Here is a 19,610-nt window from a genome sequence, read left to right on the forward strand (position 1 = left end):
CCTTGACTCAAAGCTCACATTCTCAACCCCTCATTTGGTATTTCCTCTCTTAATCTAAGACACAAAAGTCTCCTTGCCTTTCAAAAAGCATTCAGTGTCAGTAGGCCTGTCTAAGTAGGCAAATGGACAGGAAACCTCCCATGCTTCATTCACTGGGACCACCACACAGCATTGTTTTCTTCCCCACAGAGACACATGGCAAAGGGGTAGGAGGGAAAGATGACAATTTGTACAGAGTCAGAATTAAAGCAGTGCAGAACAAGCCAAACAAAATCACATTCCCCAACTGAACCTGCAGCAGTTTATCTTCCTCATCCTTGCTCCCCAAATGTTAAAGTACAGCTTCATCAAAGTAGTTAAATAGTTGTGTGCTCAGAAGCCCCTTGCCAGGCTACATGCAGACACTGAATCTGGGACCTCTAACCTAAAGCCACAGCTACTTCTACTTGAACTAAACAACCAGCTGTTTTTGCTAGGAAACAGTCATATGTTCACATAATTCAGGAACAGCTCCCATAGTTCTCAGGGGGACAGAACACAGATGACCGATAAGTGAAATCAACAGTTTACACTTAATGCTGAGGCATTAATTGGCCTGTTCTGACTACAAATCAGGAACACCAAAAGCTCTGTAAAATTTTCAAATTGTCTTACAGAAAACATAATCATATTGTCAAACCTATACCATAAGTTTGAATCCGATGGACCCACACACATGGATTCTGGGTTTCTTGGAGTATTAGATGAAGCTCTGATCGTAATTCTCAAATTGTAACATCATATTAATTTCCATAGCTATTGCATGACACACACAAAGGATTCAGAGTTCAGGTGAGCTAAAAGCAGTAGTGGAAAGATAAACTCAAGGATTCTCTTGTCATGCAGATGTCCTTAGTAAGACATGATAGCAAAAAGAAATCTAGAAAATTAAAATTTGTACATCAGATTCCTAGTAAACAAAAGGGCAGATGATCAGCAGAAATAAATCTTTAGCGAGTTCAGTGAAACAATGAATTATATCAAATGAAAATGGTCCAGAATATTTTTTTACTTTTCACAAAACACCAACAGAATTTTAGAATACACATGAGGAATGGCAGAGAATTCATTTTAGGCTGCATCTGACATAGCTTTAAAAAAGATCTATAGAAACAGTAACGGAGTTGAGATTTACCTGAGATCTGTCAATGCGGTAAAAACGATCAGCAGAAGTTGCTGCAAGAAAGGGAAACAACAGAGCAGCAGTAAAGAAACTGGTCTGGGCAGAACTGAATGAACAAGATGGGCTGAACTAACATCAGCACCACGTAGGACAACTTTCGTGTCAGTTAAGTCACGTCTGTTTCATAAGAATAGAATTTGATTCATTATCTCCATAGTCCTATCCCATTAGATGGCGACTTTAAAGTTGGGGTTTAACAAAACAATGTTAACTGAAATTGTTAACTTGAAATAAAAAAACATGAAAACTAGATTCCACTCTTAAAAGAATACTTACAATAAGAAATTGTTACATTAGAAGTATCTAACAGAAAGGTCTGCATTCTTCCAATGAGAGTACAACAAGTGTATCCTAAAATTGATGGGTCCAATAGGATTAATTCAAATTTTGAATCTATAGACCAATAAAATGCTTGGGAACTCCTTGTAAATCAAACACTTGGCCCACAAATAGTGATTCTGAATTGCAAATACATTCAAGGAAAATTTATTCTACTCAAAGCAACACATGAAAAGAGGGGTGATTCACTAAATAAAGTATCTATTATGAATCTTGTCACTGTCAAGTAATTTACACCACTAAAACCATAAGTATTTTATGACCTACAATGTGCTTCATCAGATGTGGTTTTTTTAAATTTATTTCTGCTTCGCATTTAGTTTGGCCAGCGAAACCACAGGTCCATTCATTCCAGAGTTTTGACACAACAGCACAGTGATGTTGCATTGTAGCTTTTGGCACTGCAAGGGAATACTAAATCCCTCAGGACAAAAAATAAATGTATCTACCCATCCAGCACTCTCCAGAAAACAAACAGATCCTCAATACGTTTTATATCAATTTCACTCATGAGAGACAAGGAAGAGTAGTTAGAAACTGTCAAGGAGAAATTGCTTTTGTTTAGAATACTAAAATATTCAGTCTCCACATGCTGTAGCTTTTGCAAAAGCAGATGCCATCCATTTTGGCCGTTAATTCTAGTGCTCTGGAGCTTGATGTAATGCCCAAATAAGCTGTCTGCTTTGACAAAGTTTGGGTCAAATAGAAGTGCAGCTCTCCAGAGAGTTACAGAAAGTGCAGTTTTTCAAGGAAAGAGAGAGATATTTTCATCACCTAAACACGATAGTATTTAAGAAGAAAAGGGAACAAAGAACACAGCTTTACCGATAGTAGAGTGTTGCCAGAACTGGCTGCACTCTGAGCCCAGGTACTGCCATGCAGTAAGTGCTGCTTATCACAGCAGAGACACTCATGAGCCAAATCTCCAGCGACCTTTGGAAGAACATGCCTCCTTGGAGCCACAACACTACAGCAGACATTTTGAATGCTGGTTGAAGGCCTTGTGTCATTTTTCAGAGGGGAAAAGGGGGCACCCAGCTCCTTTTTTTGCCTGCTCAGTACAACAAGAAGCAATGGTTACCCTTTCATGCTAATATTCTTGGATGTGCTATCCTCCAAATGCATGTCAGAAGCAAGCGGTACACTAGGCAAAACAGAAAGGAGATGCACTTACCATCTAGGAAGCACCATCTAGGAGAGAGCCTCTGAACAGAAAGTACTCTTGGGAAAGAGCTTTCTTGGTCCTGGATGGAGCAGGGAAATGACATTTAAAAAAATCCCCCCAAAAATCTGTCTGTTTTTTTCTCTAAAAGAGACTATTTCCTAGTCTTTAATTTTTCTATTTTTCTTTGCTGACATTGCACAACATGTAAAACCTACATAACCCAAAACCACTGGATTTGTTCCTCATAGACATCAGGGTTTTACTGTAATATAAAAGACAGCAAACTGATGTGGTTAGCTTCAGCCACGTCTTCGGCTATCCTCTTCCCTTCAGCTCAGCCATACCAAAAAGCTTTCCATCAAAAACACCCTTCACAGTTGTCTACAGTCCCCCTTATTTGTGGAGACAGAGGAACAGAGAGAGGTGAAAGCAAAGGTCAAAGATACACACCAGGAATAAACATCAGCCATAAACTGTAATTATTATGTTTGTTTCTTGTGTCTCCAACACCTTCCTTTAACTTAGCTTAGTATTTTTACACTGTTTTCCACCTCTCTCAGTCTGCCACTCAGAGCAATTGCTCGCTTTGTGTTTGGGACACACCAGGCCCAGGCACATAAGCGTAAAAAGAGCATGTTCTCTGCATCCAGAACAGAGAGCGCACAGGTTTGGGGACCACCACTGTCCAGGCAAGCAGTCATCCTATGTCAACTTGTTCCCAGTCTGGCCAAAGAAGCCTGCTCCTTGGGAGCCAGAGAACATTACTTCAGCAACTGAGCCAAATGACTGGGGAGGACCAAAGGCCTTCTTCCTCACCTGTACTCAGCAAGGAGTCAAACAGGCTGCCCCTTGCTTTTTCAGCTCTCACTGAGCTGCAGGGGCAAAATGGATCTCATAAAGCAGACTGTGGTCATGGCTCTGTGCCATGGTGCCAGTGGATGGCCAGCCAACTTCCTAAAGCCAATGGAACACAACATTTAAACACAAATTGATTTGCACAGGACAAAACACAACAGAATGGATCATGAGCACCCACCCAAATGTCTATAGAGCCAGATTCTATCCCTACCTACATCTTAAGTGGTAAAATCAGCAGGCCTGCAAATTATGTCAATTTGGGCACATACTGGCTCAAGAATAATGCTTAAGCTTAATCAACACTTCTAGCTCCTCCTTAAGCCACCAAACTGTGGAGGGGTGGACCAAAGCACAAGGCAAGAAAGCAAACCACAGAAGCAATAGGGAGGAAAGGTACCTTTGGGGAAAGTATTGCTCTCATGGAAAGCATAAGATATGAATAATGTATACTGAACATATATTTATAATGTGTATAATGCACATACATTTATAATATGGACATAGAGTGGTGAAAATGGACCAGGATACAATGTTTTCTCACTGGGACTTGTCAGAACATCACACAATAGCCTGGCACCTTCCCTGACTGCAGAATGCAGGACAAACAATTTTAATATTGGGAACTGTACAGCTGCATCAGGTGATTTGTTGTCTAAAAGACCAGCACCAAACAGTAGAGGCTGGCTGAGAGAGTGAGTTCCAAAGAGACTTCAAAGAAGCATGGGTTTTCAGCTAGAAGGGACAACAGGGCTATGATTGTTTAACCCCTAACATATCACGGAAATCTACCCAGCAGCTCTTGTGTCAAAGTCACCACTTCAGCCTGAACTATAGCAGACCTTTCAGAAAGTCTTGGTGACCCAAGTAAGAGATTCCAAGTGCCACAAGACCAAGCCGTTCCCTCAGGCAGCTGGCACCATGCACATGGTTTGAAAGAGGAAGTGGGGTTACTCTGTATGCAAGAAAAGGGAAGGTGCAGAAACACCAAGGCAAAGTGAAAAATGAATGCTTGCAGTACATCATGCACTTCCAACACACCTGGAACATTCATACAGACACTTCAAAGTTTGATGTTTCTTATATATTTTCCTCTGCTTTTACTGCCTAGTGTTTACAGCATTAAAGAAACCTAGAAATAATAGTTTTTTCCCAGCAATTTGTCTTATTGTTTTGCAATTCTGACATATTTCCAAATCATTTCTTATATGGGTAGCCATGTGTCGGAGAAAGTTAGGAAAAAAATAAAGAATGTATCCACAGAAAAATTGGTGTTTCATCTGTTCAATTCCCCAGGCTGCACAGACATGAGTCAGTAAGACTGTGGGGAAGAAGCAGGCTGCTTTCTTCAACCTGGGGAAAATCTCAGATAATGCTGAAGGAAGTTGTCATTTTGGTCTGACTGGATAAAACAATTTTCAGATTGATTACAGACCAAATAATACCCTCACATGTCAAGAGACAGTACACATTGCTCTTTGATGCACAAAAAAGTATCTGACACTTTCTCAGCCCTCTGAGAAGAAATGAGGTCATCTTTATATGGTACACATACACACAATTTTTGGCTTCCCTAGATTCCTGGTCAGCAGGATGCCTGCATGCGCTAGGTGTTGTTTAAAACCAGCTGTGATGATGATCAGTGTTTTGCATTTTGACGGACTGTCTGATTTCTCAACCAGGTGAATGCATTTTAGTGCCTGGCATGATGCTGCTACAAGTTGTTAACAATTTCATCTAGTATCATGCCAGCTTTTGCAAGATTCATCTTATTAGCTTCTGCCCCTGGGTATGACTGGAACCATCTGTTATTGGCTTTCCTCTCTGGTCATCCAGGATGGAAAAGCAAAGACTGCTCCAGACAACTCATGTGGTGCCTCAGTGCCCTAGAATTTGGTACTTTGCTATAGTCCTGGCAACAGATCTTGTCTGAAATGTTACTGCAGCAAGTTATAGACTTTGCTTGACTAAAAAAAAAAAAACAAAAAAACCACCTTCTTCAAATGCATGATGGCATCTATAGACACCCCCACAAAAATAAAACAGTCTCAATTCTCTCCCATACTTAGACATGTGGATTTTACTTGAGCACATAAACCTTGCACTCATGTACAGGTTTTGTCTCTAATCTCTGTGCATTACAGGATGACTGAAGAAGGCAACACAAAATGCCATAACGTAAACTATTTCTGCTTATAGGGGCCAAACGGCATATCTCAGTGGTTCAAGCATCAGATTTGAAATACACAAGACACAAACTGCCTAGAACCTTGGATCCCTAGGCCTGAGTCAGCCTTGGTCTTCTGGTGCCTCCTAGATATTCAGGGCAGGAAATAATAGTCAAGCTGTGTCTTCCCCTAATGTGAGTTTATGGAGTTGTGGGATGCTTAGGTCTATTTGTGTGGCAGCTGAGGTGAGAGAAACAAGTGTTTTCTGAAATCCACTGGATTTGCTAATATATATGTAAGCATATGCACAGAGCTTTATGCATCTTACTATTTACCCCACTATTGGAGGAAATGTGAGGACTAGGATGCAGAGTGCAAAAAGAATAAAATATCCAAAGTTAATGGTATATATTAAAATGGTAGGTGGTATAGAGAGGAGACGATATGAGTAAAAATCTTAGACCTAAAAGAGGACATAATGCTGGGAAAGTGAAGAGAGGGATAATTCTGGTAAATGTAAACACAAATCACAAATAGCATATGCTCCTGCCAAGATTTCACTATAGTTCAACAGCAGAACTAGCTTGGGAAGTCTCAGTCCCGCAAGCATGACATTATATCCATTAAACTTGTTAGAGAAACAAAACAGAATGAAAAACAACTCTAGCACCATTTTTCTAATTTGCACCTGGGCTTGCTGATACTGTTTCTGCTGATTCTCCCTGTCTTGAGCTGCAGATGAATCATGCAAGAGAACTGTGTTTATGAGATCTAAAAAGTGCCCATGACACCTTATTAGTGAGATAAGACGACTGTTCCATCAACTGAAGCACTTTACTCATGCCCTTTACCCCCTGTTTTTTCCCTTTCTGTAATTTATAGTGGGATGCCAACAAACATGGAATAACCCTCAAATTAACCTAACAAGACAGCCTGTAGAAACAACCCACTGAGAATATACCAACATTTGAAGAACCCAGGAAAAACAACTACTGAAGTCAAAACGCAGAGGGGGGTACATTCAAAACCTAACATCATAAAATATTGACAGTATGTTAGAGATTTCACACTGATATGCACTAGAGGAGACAGCCAGACAATTAATTTAAATACTGCTGTAACTGTAGAGTATAGTATAGGATTTCTGACTTTTCATACCGTTTTGGCCCTCCCCACGTGCACAGATTTAGTTTTTCATTTTACCTCGGGCAGTTTCCTATGCATGAAGCAGTCAGCAGTCACTTAGGTTAATTTATAATGAGCGGAACAGAATAATACATGCTGTTTTATTAGCCAATTCACTAGACACTAACACTGCTCTAAAACTCAGTTCCACGGCTGTGATTGATACAATTGTCAAGAGTATGAGGTTACAATTGGACAGGGAAAAGCAAACAAACCACGAGCTGGCATGAAGAAGATAACTTCTGAAAAATATGCCAAATTTGCATTTCCTCTTAGTGTCTTCCTCGGTTCAGGGCATTTACAGGCCATCTTGTCAAACTGGAATCCTGCATCACCCAGGTAACCATTAAGACTCAAGAAATTATTTGCAATTTCAGCACAATGGGTTCCTATCAGTCAGATCGCTCAGTGTTTCCTCGGTGAATTCATTCCTGCTAATTCCAACAAGATTTGTGTTGTTAAATCTAGGAAGAGGCTATCAACACCATGCAAGATTGAATCTCATATTCCTGGGTACTGTCTCAACTGACCATTACTTGTATCAAATCTCTAATGTCAAATTAGCTCAGTAGTCAGTACAGTTTGAGTTAGCTTACACCCAATTTGAGCACTGTACAGTGCAATGGACAGCAAGCAGTATGTGTTCTTGAACACTACTTCCAACAGTAAAACCAAGTTCTGTATTCTACAAATTGTAGAATATAGTTATAAAAGGCACAAAGAGCCCAGTTTTAAAAAACAGCCATTTTACTTGTGAACAGAAGTAGAACCTCTCTGTCATGTACAAAAGACAAGTTTCTGCACAGGATGGATTAAAAAAACGCTCTGAAGATTATGTTAAAGTAGAGGTAGGTCACAGAATTATTTACAGGCTAGGCCTGTTAGCACATCTTTTTACTCAGTAATAGGCTTTGTTACTACAGCTATGCAATATAATGTGTTATTGCTCAGTTTCTCAGAAAAAGAAACTTACTTTGTCATTTGTCCTGCAGGACACATTTTTCATTCACTTCAAGACACAAGGCACTACTGTTGTAATACTACTTATACCATCATGCTGTGCTAATTTCAAAGACAATTCTATAGGGTTTGCAAGGATAAGGATTGTCCCAGGGAAATCAGAATGAATCTCCAACATTTGAGAGTGAATGATATTCAGAAATTCATCTAATGTGTATTCTAACAAAAAGAAGAGTCTGAGTTCAAATACAAAGAGTGCAGTCCATGTTGTTAAGTCTGTCTTCATTCTGCACTTATTAAAAGGAAAGTTTATCTTACCTGGTAATGAACTCTCTGTGTAGTAGAAGCTACTGACTGTAGGTCCTAGTATGAGAATGAAAGACATGCCAATGACCAAAGAAATTCAAAGCAATATAAGAGCTGTTTGTATTATTACTATGCAAAGCAGTCAGGTAAACATGATAAAATAATTTTGCAAATATTTCTTAGTGTTTTAAAGTATATTAATTGAATACCACCGAATACTCATGGAAAGCTACCTTAAAGTTTAGACTTGCAAGCACTTAGTCCAAAAAAACCCAATTTTTAAAACTAAGAAGGAGTATATGTTAATGGATCTTTCCATATCAGGGACTTGTTTGTACCATGAAAAAATTTTAGACTATTGGCAACAAAGTGATAGCAAAGAAGCTAAAAGCCATAAATCTTTTTGGCAAATATTTCTGAGTAATTAATACATTCAAGAAAATCACTGGTAGTTCTTCCTGTTTTAAGTCAACCTAATGTCAGAAAAGAGGACATATCAAAATGACCACACTTTAGCAGGTTAAGGTATCTAGTTAATTTTAACAGAGATTTTGTCAAATAGCTTTAGATCATGCCATAGCCGATCAAAAAGCCTGGCCTACAGACTATAGTTCGCCAGCTGGCATGCAAGTAGGCAGAGTGCAGAAAGCCTTGGCACCTCCATTCCCAGCAAGTGAGTCCAAGCCAAATCAAGCAAAGGAGGTAGTACAAACCCTATAAAAGGTTGCAAAAACACAGTTCCCCCACAACTGCTAAGGGTAACTCAACCAGAAGGTCTAGCCCAGCTTCTCCCAGGGCTGTACTGTACAACTATTCTCTACCCTATACTGGAGGGGTTAAACTGTCTGTACTCATCCGAGACCACATTTGTAACCTGCTGAGAACATCATTCAAATTTTTTCTTTGTAAGTTTCTATAACCACATGCCTCAAATATATGTCACCTTACAATATGAAATTCTATCTGATAACACCCACACATTGGGTCTGAATGTTCAGAAATTCATTTGATGAAGGGAGTCCTGGCTGAAATGCAAAAATGCAAAAGCCTGTAGTCAGATACTAAGGCCCACATTAAGGCTGTAAGTGGCAGAGTTTCCAAACCACAGGGAAGCGAGTAGCTCCCAAAAAGTTTAAGGGGATGGATGAGGCTTTTAGCTCTTGTGTAAACTGAGCCATCTATTTAGAAACCTATGTACTGTCCCCACATTTGTAAATGTTGCTGAAAGATATCAGTAAAAGGGTAAAAACCAGTGGGAGGTATTATACTAATAAAAATCCATCCGTTTTATCACTAAATACATACAAATTTAAAATTATTCAGGTAATGTCTAATGGGGTATTTGGAGACTCCATCTCCCAGACTGTATTGTAGAATAAACTCTCATGAGGAAAATTGTTCAAGACAGTGAGAGCAAATCATTATTAGCTGCATGAGTACATGCTTTTGGAAATACCTAGTTCATACTTGTCATGCTTATTGGTGTATCAGATTACTCCATGACAGTATTACAGAATTCCATTTGCATAAATAGACTCACTCCAGCACCACAATGTTTATCCTCACATAGCAGAGTTTCCAATCACTATTTTGCTTAGAAATTTGTATAATTTCAGCAAGGCTTACGGAGAGTCCTGGTATACTGTTCAAATTCAAGGATAAGTAAACACAGCCATCTATGTCAATTTTCTTATCATTTAAAATGGATTCAGGGTGATTTCTCATTTCCCGTCTAGCAAATATTGTTCAGTGCTACTCCTGCTTTTATTACTGTATCATACTTCACTGCAAAGTTTTGTTTTCAGTAGTAGACAAATTGCAACACTTAATAACTATTAGATCTATGCACTCAGACTTGGAAAAAGCATAACAAGGATTAACAAGTGATATCTGAATTCACAAAAACTCACCTCTTGTAGACGGTCAATGTACATACGACAGGTCTCCAAGTCACAGTCTCCTCGTACAACTATAATTCCTAAGGGAATGGCTGGGCAAGCAAAAAGATAGAAAAAACTCCTTGACTGAATTCTCTTAACTTTAAAAGAAGATTTACAATATGCTTTTTTTCATTCGTCATCACTGAAGCTTTCTGCTATCTAAATTTTAAGAGTCACTTAAAGGCAAGGACATATTATTCATCATCAGTTTCACCCATTAGTAATTATCAGAGCTTCTGGTTTTCAACTGTTATTCATTCTCAAAGAGCTAAAGCAGCTTCTGCTAGATTGTGCATTTCATTATCTGATGTCAATATCAATTACATTAATGCAAGGAAAGGAACATACCCCAGAACAAGAGTTCAGGGGAATACATTTGGGCATTGAAATTAAAGAGCACTATTTTATTTTTCAAGTATATTTTTCACCATATATTTGGGGGTTACTTTTTTTCCCATGGTAGCCCTGTTATGAAACTGCATTGACTAATATGAAACTATAGGGCTGCTTCTGTTTTCCAGCCTGAGCTTCTTGATTTCTTGACATAAAGTTATGGAAGATAACTATTTTATAATTATGTCTTTACTTATTTTAGCAGGAAAAAAAAATCCAACAAAATGAAACAGTGACATCACTTAGCTCCATTTTATAATAGGATTTATAGAAAAAAGGAAAAATAAGTGATCAGCTTCAACTTTGTCCCTCCAAAGTGAGCAACCATAGTTAAAGGGTATCCCTGCAATCACAGCCATATTTGGGAGAAAACTGTCCAGCAGTATGTTATTTTGATGCAAGGCAGCTTTTAAATGAAACAGACTTTGTTCCATACACACACAGAATTCACAAAACATCTCCCTATTTTCTTTGGGAAAAAAATAGCAAAAGAGCTTGTAAAAATGGAGCAAATAATTCCCCTCAGCTGAAGGCTGCATTTTTAATAATAGGGGATTTAGTTTTCCATAACCATTCTGTTCTTAGAGCCATAAAACCCCAAAAGATCAAATGAGAGAAAAAGCATGTGTAAGCCTACAATTAAGGTACCAAGAAAGCTACCTACTAAGATCTCATTAAATATAAAAGAAACAAATAAGAAAAATCTTGAGTACCTGAATTTCTAAGACAGAATCAGTGAATAAAGTTTCTTTCTCCCTAGAGGGTCTTTAGTAGAAAAATGCCCCAAAAAATAATGAAGCAGCAAGAAAGCAGCAGGAAAGAGATTTAAATACTCATACGAAATATTCCAGGAGAGCAGAATATGAATGTCATAAACCATTTTGTTAACTGGATAACAAGGAGCAACATAAAGTCACTGACAGTACAGAGATAAATAGAAAAACCAACTGCAGCCCCTCCTGTCATTCAGAAGAAGTTGATTAAGAGGGACCCTGAAATATTTATCTACTGAGAAGCTCTTTATTCTCATAACTTAAGGGAACAAGACAGTGACAAGAAATAAAGATGAATGTCTCTGGAGCTCATATTATTGTGGTCCATCGAGGCTAGAAGCATAAAGAGAAATTTAGTAGCCTCAGGGAGGAAAGTAGGGGAGCACCAGCTGTAGCCAAAGTCAGTATGGGCCTCAGAGGCCAACCCAGGGCGCTGGGAGTCCATCAGCTGTGCTGCCAACATCATGCTCTGAAGGCAGTTCAAACAGCAGAACAGCTATGAACCTGGGGAGACCAGAAGCAGGAAAGAGAAGGGAGAGGAAGAAATGAGAAAATAAGAAGGGAGAGGCAGGAAGACTAGGGAAGAAAGGAGAAGCTCACACTTCTGAAGCAACACCAACATCCAATCGCGATCCCAATCCACCTGCCCATTTTCAGAACAGCCAGAAGGGATCACTGCTCATTGCGACCCATAAGGCTTTTTCATTACAAAACAGAGATTGTGAGACAAGGCAGCGGAACAGGGAGGAGTCAGTCGCTAGGTTTCCACTGATTTTTGTTGCTTAGTGTTTATTATTGCTTAACCCACTTTGACAGGAGACCCTCAAGCTCTTTGTAAAGCATACTGAATGGCTATCTAGTTTCAATTCTGTAGATCCCTCTGCAGCCCTTACTGAAAGGACTATTTGTTAAGTTTTTTATAGCACTAAAAAGTGAATCACAACAGACATGACTACACCTCCAACAGCTGCAGAGCACTAGGGAGCTATGCCACTGGTTCATAAAATGCCATTTTTTTTACAGTTTCTATTTCTTTTCTACTGAATTCCTTCTGTGATGAAGGAATACATGCATTTAATGGGGACCGCAGGTTTGACCTGCTGAGACAATGCAGCTAACACAGAACTGAAATCATTAACTGACATAATTTCTGAGGACCCAGAGCAGACAGACTTTATGGATGTCTGAAATTCTAAAGAAATCCACCAAAATGTCTGAAAAGACTAATAGGCAATAGACAGTTTAGCAATCACATTTCTGGGCCTTATCTACACGAGTGAAAAAAATATCAGAATTCATAGGTTTACTTAAATTACGTCCCATCGATTCGGTGTGGTCAAAAAAGAACAAGTTTGGAAACCTGGGCTGGGTGACTTTGTCCTTAAAATCAGATGTGTGACTTTTGCTACATGGAAATCCTGAAGTAGCATAATCTATAGCTTTATGGGTCAATGGTTAGCTAATGGTACCTGAGGCACATCTCAGATGGTTCCATCTCATACAGTTCGTGGTCACTTGAGACCTTTTACATTATTACTGGATAACACTATAGTGTATGTTAAAGTGTCACCTGCCAAAGTTTTTTTGAGACCCACTTGACCTTTGGCAAGAAAAATGCTCTCATTCATATTATAAACCACAGTAAGTATGCACAATGCACCATGCAGCCAAGATTTTCAAAATGCTTCACAATGATTGCTGATTGAAAACAAAAGCAAATATTTACTGACTGATAATGGGATTGAAATGACTGGACTGTTGCTTGTTCTAAATACAATACTATGTGATGAGGGCAAAATGAAGTAAGTTATGACAAATTAGTAAAAGGCGTAAAGTCAGTGTGCATAGCGTGCATGGCATTAAATGTTGTTGTGGACATTTTCATTCAGGTATAAAGGGGCTTCTACCTTTTATGAATAGCCCTGTGGGGATGAGGAGCTGGAGAGTACAGAATGGTTCTGCAAGATGAAGTGATTACTAGACGTGTACAGGTGAGAGATAGGAAAAGAAGATTAAAGACTTGCACACATTAAGACCACAGGCACTGCAGAGCAGCTTTCCCATACACACACACACTGTCCACTCCTGTAAAATACAGATATATCCACGCTTGGAAATATGCCAAAAATAAGGGATAGTCTCAGCTCAAGAGCCAAGCCACGGCATTCAAGTACCAGAAATTTTTCTCCTGAGGCACCTACTCTTCTGGCTGCTTGCATCCAGCTCCCAGGTTCTTTGTGCTCCTTGAACGATGAAAAGAAATTTGTCTGGGGAGCTGTGGATATGGATTCTAATGCTGCAGTGATGAGCAGCAGTATAAGAACCCCAGGAGATTAGACTGGCAGAGAGTTGTTTCATATTCTGAACCAGTACTGCAGAAAGCTTTTTGTTCTTAGCAATGCTCACTGAAATCAAGTATCAGCAGGAGGAGAGTGGGCTAGGTGCAGCAATAGGGCTAGCCTGATGCTCTAATTGACTGCAAGATTATTAGCGATTTCCAAAGTCCTCACAAAATTAGCTGTGGAAGTTATAAGCAAGGATGAGATCTTCCACCTATTAACTGTCCATTATGTTGAATACCTAAAGCTAGTGAGCTCTTTAATGGTATTGAGGACAGAAATGAAAGAAGCCTGAACATACTGCATATTACACCATCAAGAAAAAATAAAATTCAATTAACTTCTCCATTTATTGTTATGAAAGGATTCAATTTGTGATCTAAAGACCATGATTAACCCACTCAAATCCCAAACAAAACAGCCTCAAGACAGATCATTAAGGTAGATGTGAATGCCAGAAAAACTCATTCCGAGTCTGACATACCTCAGGGGATTGGGGAGATTAGACAGTGGGCCGTAAATGTTTAATGTAGCAAATAAAGCATCCTCACTACTGAAGATGTTATAAGGATGTCATTTTCCTGAGGGGTTTCCAGTGATATTAGAAATGTGATGGACCAAATAATCGCAGTAAATTCTCAGAAACCTTGAGAGAGAATTCTAAAGTATTCAGACACATTAAGAGGTTTAGCCTTTCTAGTATGGTTTTAATCTGACCGGGTTTGTATAAAACACTTCTCTTAAGAAGTATAAGCCCCATGTCTCTTCAGATCCCTTCTGTTTATTATACTGACAAAAACTAAGCCCCCTTAGGTTGTTGGGCTGGTTGGCTGCTAGTCTTCTGAAAGCTAGTGGTCCAGTTATAAAATACTCATTGGTCAGGAGATAAAACACAATGTTTTTTTCAGAGTAAAACAGCGCACATTTGAGAGGGAGGTCATCCCTCCCAAGCTCCCAGTGACCTCCCCAGGACTCTGCCACACAAAGGAAGAAGCTGCCTCGAGTCAAATGAAGAGTGAACTTGTCCCAAATACCAGAAAAGGGGAGCAGGTTATGGCAAGAAAACTATGAAGAGCTGGGAACAGAGTCTGGTAGGGAAGGGAAATTGGGACTAAGACCCGAAAGAACAAATCTGGCTAAACAATGAGAAAGGGTTTGGGATTAAGGAAAAGAGGAGGAGCCTGAGCTGTGAGATCTGGAGAAACAGACTAAGATGGGCAGGAAAAATGTGAGTGGGATGGAATAGCCAGAGGGGGAAGAACAGGAATGAAAAGTTAGAAGAAATTAAACCAGAAAAGGGATAGGTAGGAAAGGAAGAGGCAGAAGTGGAGTAATGCACAGAAACACCTGACAGAAAAGTCTATACCATAAAGCCAAACTACAGCATGCTTTCCTTGAAAGTTTGGAATTGAACTTAATATTCCTGTATCTCTCCACTCTTCTGACGTCAATATATATTTATGAAATCTGTTGCAATACTGCCCATCTCTTCTAGTTGAGAGGAGATGACAACCTTACAGATGGCTGTTATCCCACTAGCTGAAAAAGCAGAGGACTGCGTGTTGGATCTAAATATACCCTTTGTGGAGTCAACTTGTGGCCATGAGAAGGGATTTCAATGGTTTGGATGTACTTTTATTTATTTATTTTAAGCCAGGCAATGACATCCTCTGTTGAACAAATGTTATTATGACTACAAAGTTAGGAAAAGCCAGGATTAAACTGACTTATTTCAACTCTGTTGTGCGCATTCATTGTACTACTGCTTTTAATTATCTAATTGCATCCTATTTTTCTTCTTTTGGATTCCTGTGTCTGTGTCATCCTGTTCTTTGAACATGTATATGTGTGTGCATGTGTGTGTGTGGGTGTATGAATTAGATACAGAGAGGAAGAAAGAGAGAAATATAATTCACTGTGCTCTGGACAAGGCCCACAAGGTCTCATCCATCAAAAGGCAAAAGAGATATCTCCTTTGAGACAAACAATGCCATTGGCAACTTCCTCCTTGTTTTTGTCATTTCTGTTTCTGTTACAAACATTTTCGGTGGTTTATATCTGTATACAGCAGCATGAAAATCTGGGAGCTCAGAGGCAGCAGAGTTTTCAGTATTTAAATCACTGCTGACTTCTAATCCTCTTGGCTTGGTTACCATCTTGCTGGGTGACCTTAAGCAATCCATTTGACCCTCTCAGTTTCAGATCTTATTAGACCACTATGAGAGAAAATGCATGAATTATCTAATGCCTATACAACAGACCTTGAGAAAGCAAAACCACCAGAGCAAGATAGTGACTTTTAAACAGTGTGAAATTTAAAGACAGGCTGTAGGCGCTCTGCCTTTTATAGGGCTTTTATAGAAAAGCCACCATGTTCCCTAAGAGACCCCCTGCCAAATAATTGAACACTGGTGCCTCCTTCACAGGATGTAAGAGCAGGCTTTTAGCTAAACAATCCATCCCACCTAACTCCATCCAGATGGAAGTTGCCTCTCAATGTGAGCACATTTCCTTCAGTGGCTAATTACCCCTGTCCTGACTCCATCTATTAACTCAGGCTTTGCCCATCAAAGACAACAAAAAGCAGGAGGTCCTCCACTTCCCTATGCCCTTTGCATTAGAGATATTCAGGATGTAAATTCCTCACTGTCGACCTTTTCTTATTAAACTACTTGCTCAAAATCATGTGGAATAGTCTCCAAATTAACTTCACTCACCATATCCCTGAGCTTTATAGTATCAGAACAAATTTCAGGGACCAGGGATTCTCAAACTGTGATAAGTACATCACTGGTACGAGGACGCAACAGTATCTCTGTATATATAGTGCTCATCTGAGATGACTCAAAAGCTTGTCGCTCCAGGTACTTGATAAAAAATCCTCAAATGACCCAAACCCTCAGATAAACCACAGAAACTGAAGGCAGGGACATATGCAATAAAGAAATCTTGCTAGATACAATCAGGCAGGTTACTTAGAGGGAGAGGGAGAGAGAGAGAGAAGAACCTGAGGTTAACTTCAAATAATGTTACCCCCCTACACACACACAAACACACACACACAGTAAGGAGGCTGGAGAGAAAGAGACTGCTGGTTTGTAGATAGTTCAATTGTTACACACATGGAAACAAATTTTCTTCAAAAGTTGCTCTTTAATCTAGCATGCTGTTTTGTTTCAGAGGAGATAAGGAGCAGCTGCCTCATGTGAGAAGGCGGTGGGGTGGGAGACACAGCTGTCATGGATCTGAGAGCTATTTCTGATACTGCCAGTGCTGGGGTAGGGTGAGATTCCCTCTTAATCATGTGGTGCTTGAGCAAACTAAGATTGGATCTCCAGGGCTAAAGCATACAAAACAACAAGCAAAGGGCAGTATGAACTGACAGATTCCATAAAAAAAAAACAATGCAGCTACTGCTCCTGGTGAGCTAATTCACCCCTCCATCTTCATGGTGCAAATCTACAATAGTGCTAGGAGGTACAAGGAAGGGACAAGGACTCCTTAGTGGGGTGGTTGTTGTTGTTTTGGAGGGGAGGGTTAATTCCTGTGCATACCTCCATTGTCTGGAATTAGTAACAGTGGGAAGGGGAAAACAGGGAGTCAGAAACAGAAAAGTTTTGTTATTTTAAAAACAACTCAACTGTTCCCCCACAATGCTGCTCTGGCCCACACTCTCCTGCACTCACAGGAAGTTAGAAAGAGTGCACAGATGATATGCAGGGAGGGAGGGAGAGAGAATTCTGTTCTGCCCACCTAGAAACATCAATCCAATTCACTGGTTGAATATGATAGTCTAAGTCATGGTCACATAAGGTACAACCATTATACCAGACTGAAAAAGCTGAAGCTGGTGGCCAGGGTGACAACTGCTTGGGATGTGTATAGGGAGGTGTTAAAAGATGATGATATCTGCAGCAACTAATAGCATTACAATGTATCTAAAATGTCCAACATATATCCCTTTCCCAAGAGAGTGCATGGAAGCCTTCACCCCTCCTCACTGAAGGATCAATAAGCATCCCCTATAACATCAGTCATCCCAGAGACAATACTGAGATGCTGACAGAAGAAAGAATGAAGGAGAAAGAGTATAGGGGAGGAAAGAAAGAGACAATTAAGAAACAGTGTCTTGGTTAAATGCCAGCTGCTGTGACAAGAAAAACAGAGAGCAACAGAAGGAGAATGGGCTAAGATGGTCGTGCCCTTCAGAGGGCAAAATGACATTCTTTAATTGCTCAGAAGGTTTTCAAAATGAGGTGTCTACCTCCAGCAGAGTGAAGATTAATCTTCATGGAACAGTTTGTATGATGAGTTGTTAGATGTCGGGAAACTGCAATTTTAGATGAAGCTGCAGATAGAATCAAATCAGTGTTTCAGGCAAACAAGGAGAGTGAAATGTATTTATTGTAATTTAAAGTGATCCAGATTATTACACTAATGTCAGATCTTTCAAAAAACTATCATGGAGACATGTCACAGGCAAAAATCATAACAGTTTCTTTGCACTGCTCCTTCAGGAGTAATAACATGAGTTGTTATTAATGGGATTCCTTTTTTTGTTCTGATTGCCACAGGATTTTGTCCGGTTTTCCAAAAAATTCAGGAGATAAAAGTGCTTTAAGTCAGTGTGGGTAGAGAATGTACAGTAAGGATAGTATTCTGGAACTAAGCTGTAGGTATTCTGCCAAAGCCTTGGCAAATACATAAATTGAGTCTCTTGTGAGCATCAAATGAGACATACATGCACCTGAGAGTTACAATTGTGCTGAAGGAAGCTAACCTCACTTATGGTAATATGCCTTGCAGAAATACTATTGTAACAGGATCCATTCTACAAGTGTTTTTATTTTGCTGGTGTACAGGAATTAACTTTTTAATTCACACTTGCAAAATTTCAACCATTCACCTGCCATGGTGATTTATTTTGTATGGGAAAGTAATGTCAAATTTCCTCCCTGCCCCCTCCCCTTCCCCCCTCCCCCCCCATTATAATCACCTTGGTGATTAGGAAAGAAGAGTCACATCTCCTGCCTGATTCGCCCACTTGACCCTCCCTTTCCCCTTCCCCACTTCTTTAGGCAGGTAACTTTTAGTGACAATGCTCTGCGAAAAGATTTACTGATGAGGACTGAGACAACACACTTATTTCACAGAGTTATTAAGCATATGATAGAGCCAGGAAGGCAGGCAGGGACCCTTGGAGCTGCCATCAGAAAACCCTTTGATATGTATGCAATCATCTATGTCAGAAATGCCATTAAAAGGACTATCTGCTCTTTCTAAAAGGAATATCTAACTGATTTTCCAGCTTCCTTCCTTATAAAAACTCAAGTTGTGTAGGTCTCTAGTATCACCATGCAGCTTGTTGACTAGCTACTTATCAGTTTCTAGGAGAGGTAAGCATCTTGCAGTAAGCCACAGAGAAACTGGGATGCTAGTCTCATGCTCAGTGAAGCACAATAATTTTCCATTTTTTACTTCATGGAATCCAGGGAGTTGCCTAGAATATTTAAAACAGTTTGATTTCTGGCTGTTCAGAGAACACCTGTCTTCTCATATATACTTTTCTTCAGCCATAGTTAGGATCAGCTAAAAGTCTTCAAATCAAGATCAGCCTCCAATAAATGAAAGGTTGGACAATTGTGATGGAAGGCACTTAAGTTTTTGTCCAGAGAAGTACAAGGTTGATGACCTTTGGTGAATGCTTAAGTTGTGTCCTTATACAGGAGTTTCCTAAAAACTGCAAAGGGTAAGGTGACGTATCTCTTGTGATCTGTTTTAGGTTGATGGGGATTTCTTTTGCTTTCTCGTATTTTAGTGTAAAAACACTGAAGTACAATTATTACTGAGAGAGGTAGAGGAGGGGCAGAGAGGAAAAGCAACTTGATGAAAGAATTTTGGCAGAATAACATAGCAACCAGCTATGTTATATTATCAGGCTGGCCATGCAGCAACTTGAAAAAGA

The 19,610-nt window shown here is 39.6% G+C and overlaps 1 protein-coding gene across 1 annotated transcript in view; it reads right to left on the minus strand.

Moving 5' to 3' along the window:
• Positions 1-19,610, minus strand: part of DGKI (diacylglycerol kinase iota) — a 220,630-nt gene that overhangs the window by 50,432 nt on the left and 150,588 nt on the right. Inside the window, exons 23-26 of the mRNA XM_067289862.1 lie at positions 10,111-10,190; positions 8,213-8,257; positions 2,736-2,805; positions 1,175-1,215 (exon numbers count right to left, since the gene is read on the minus strand). Of these exons, the coding sequence (XP_067145963.1) occupies positions 1,175-1,215; positions 2,736-2,805; positions 8,213-8,257; positions 10,111-10,190 (236 nt within the window). The remainder of the gene's footprint in view (positions 1-1,174; positions 1,216-2,735; positions 2,806-8,212; positions 8,258-10,110; positions 10,191-19,610) is intronic.

Source organism: Apteryx mantelli, chromosome 1 (assembly GCF_036417845.1).
Source record: "Apteryx mantelli isolate bAptMan1 chromosome 1, bAptMan1.hap1, whole genome shotgun sequence".
Taxonomy (NCBI): Eukaryota; Metazoa; Chordata; class Aves; order Apterygiformes; family Apterygidae; genus Apteryx; species Apteryx mantelli.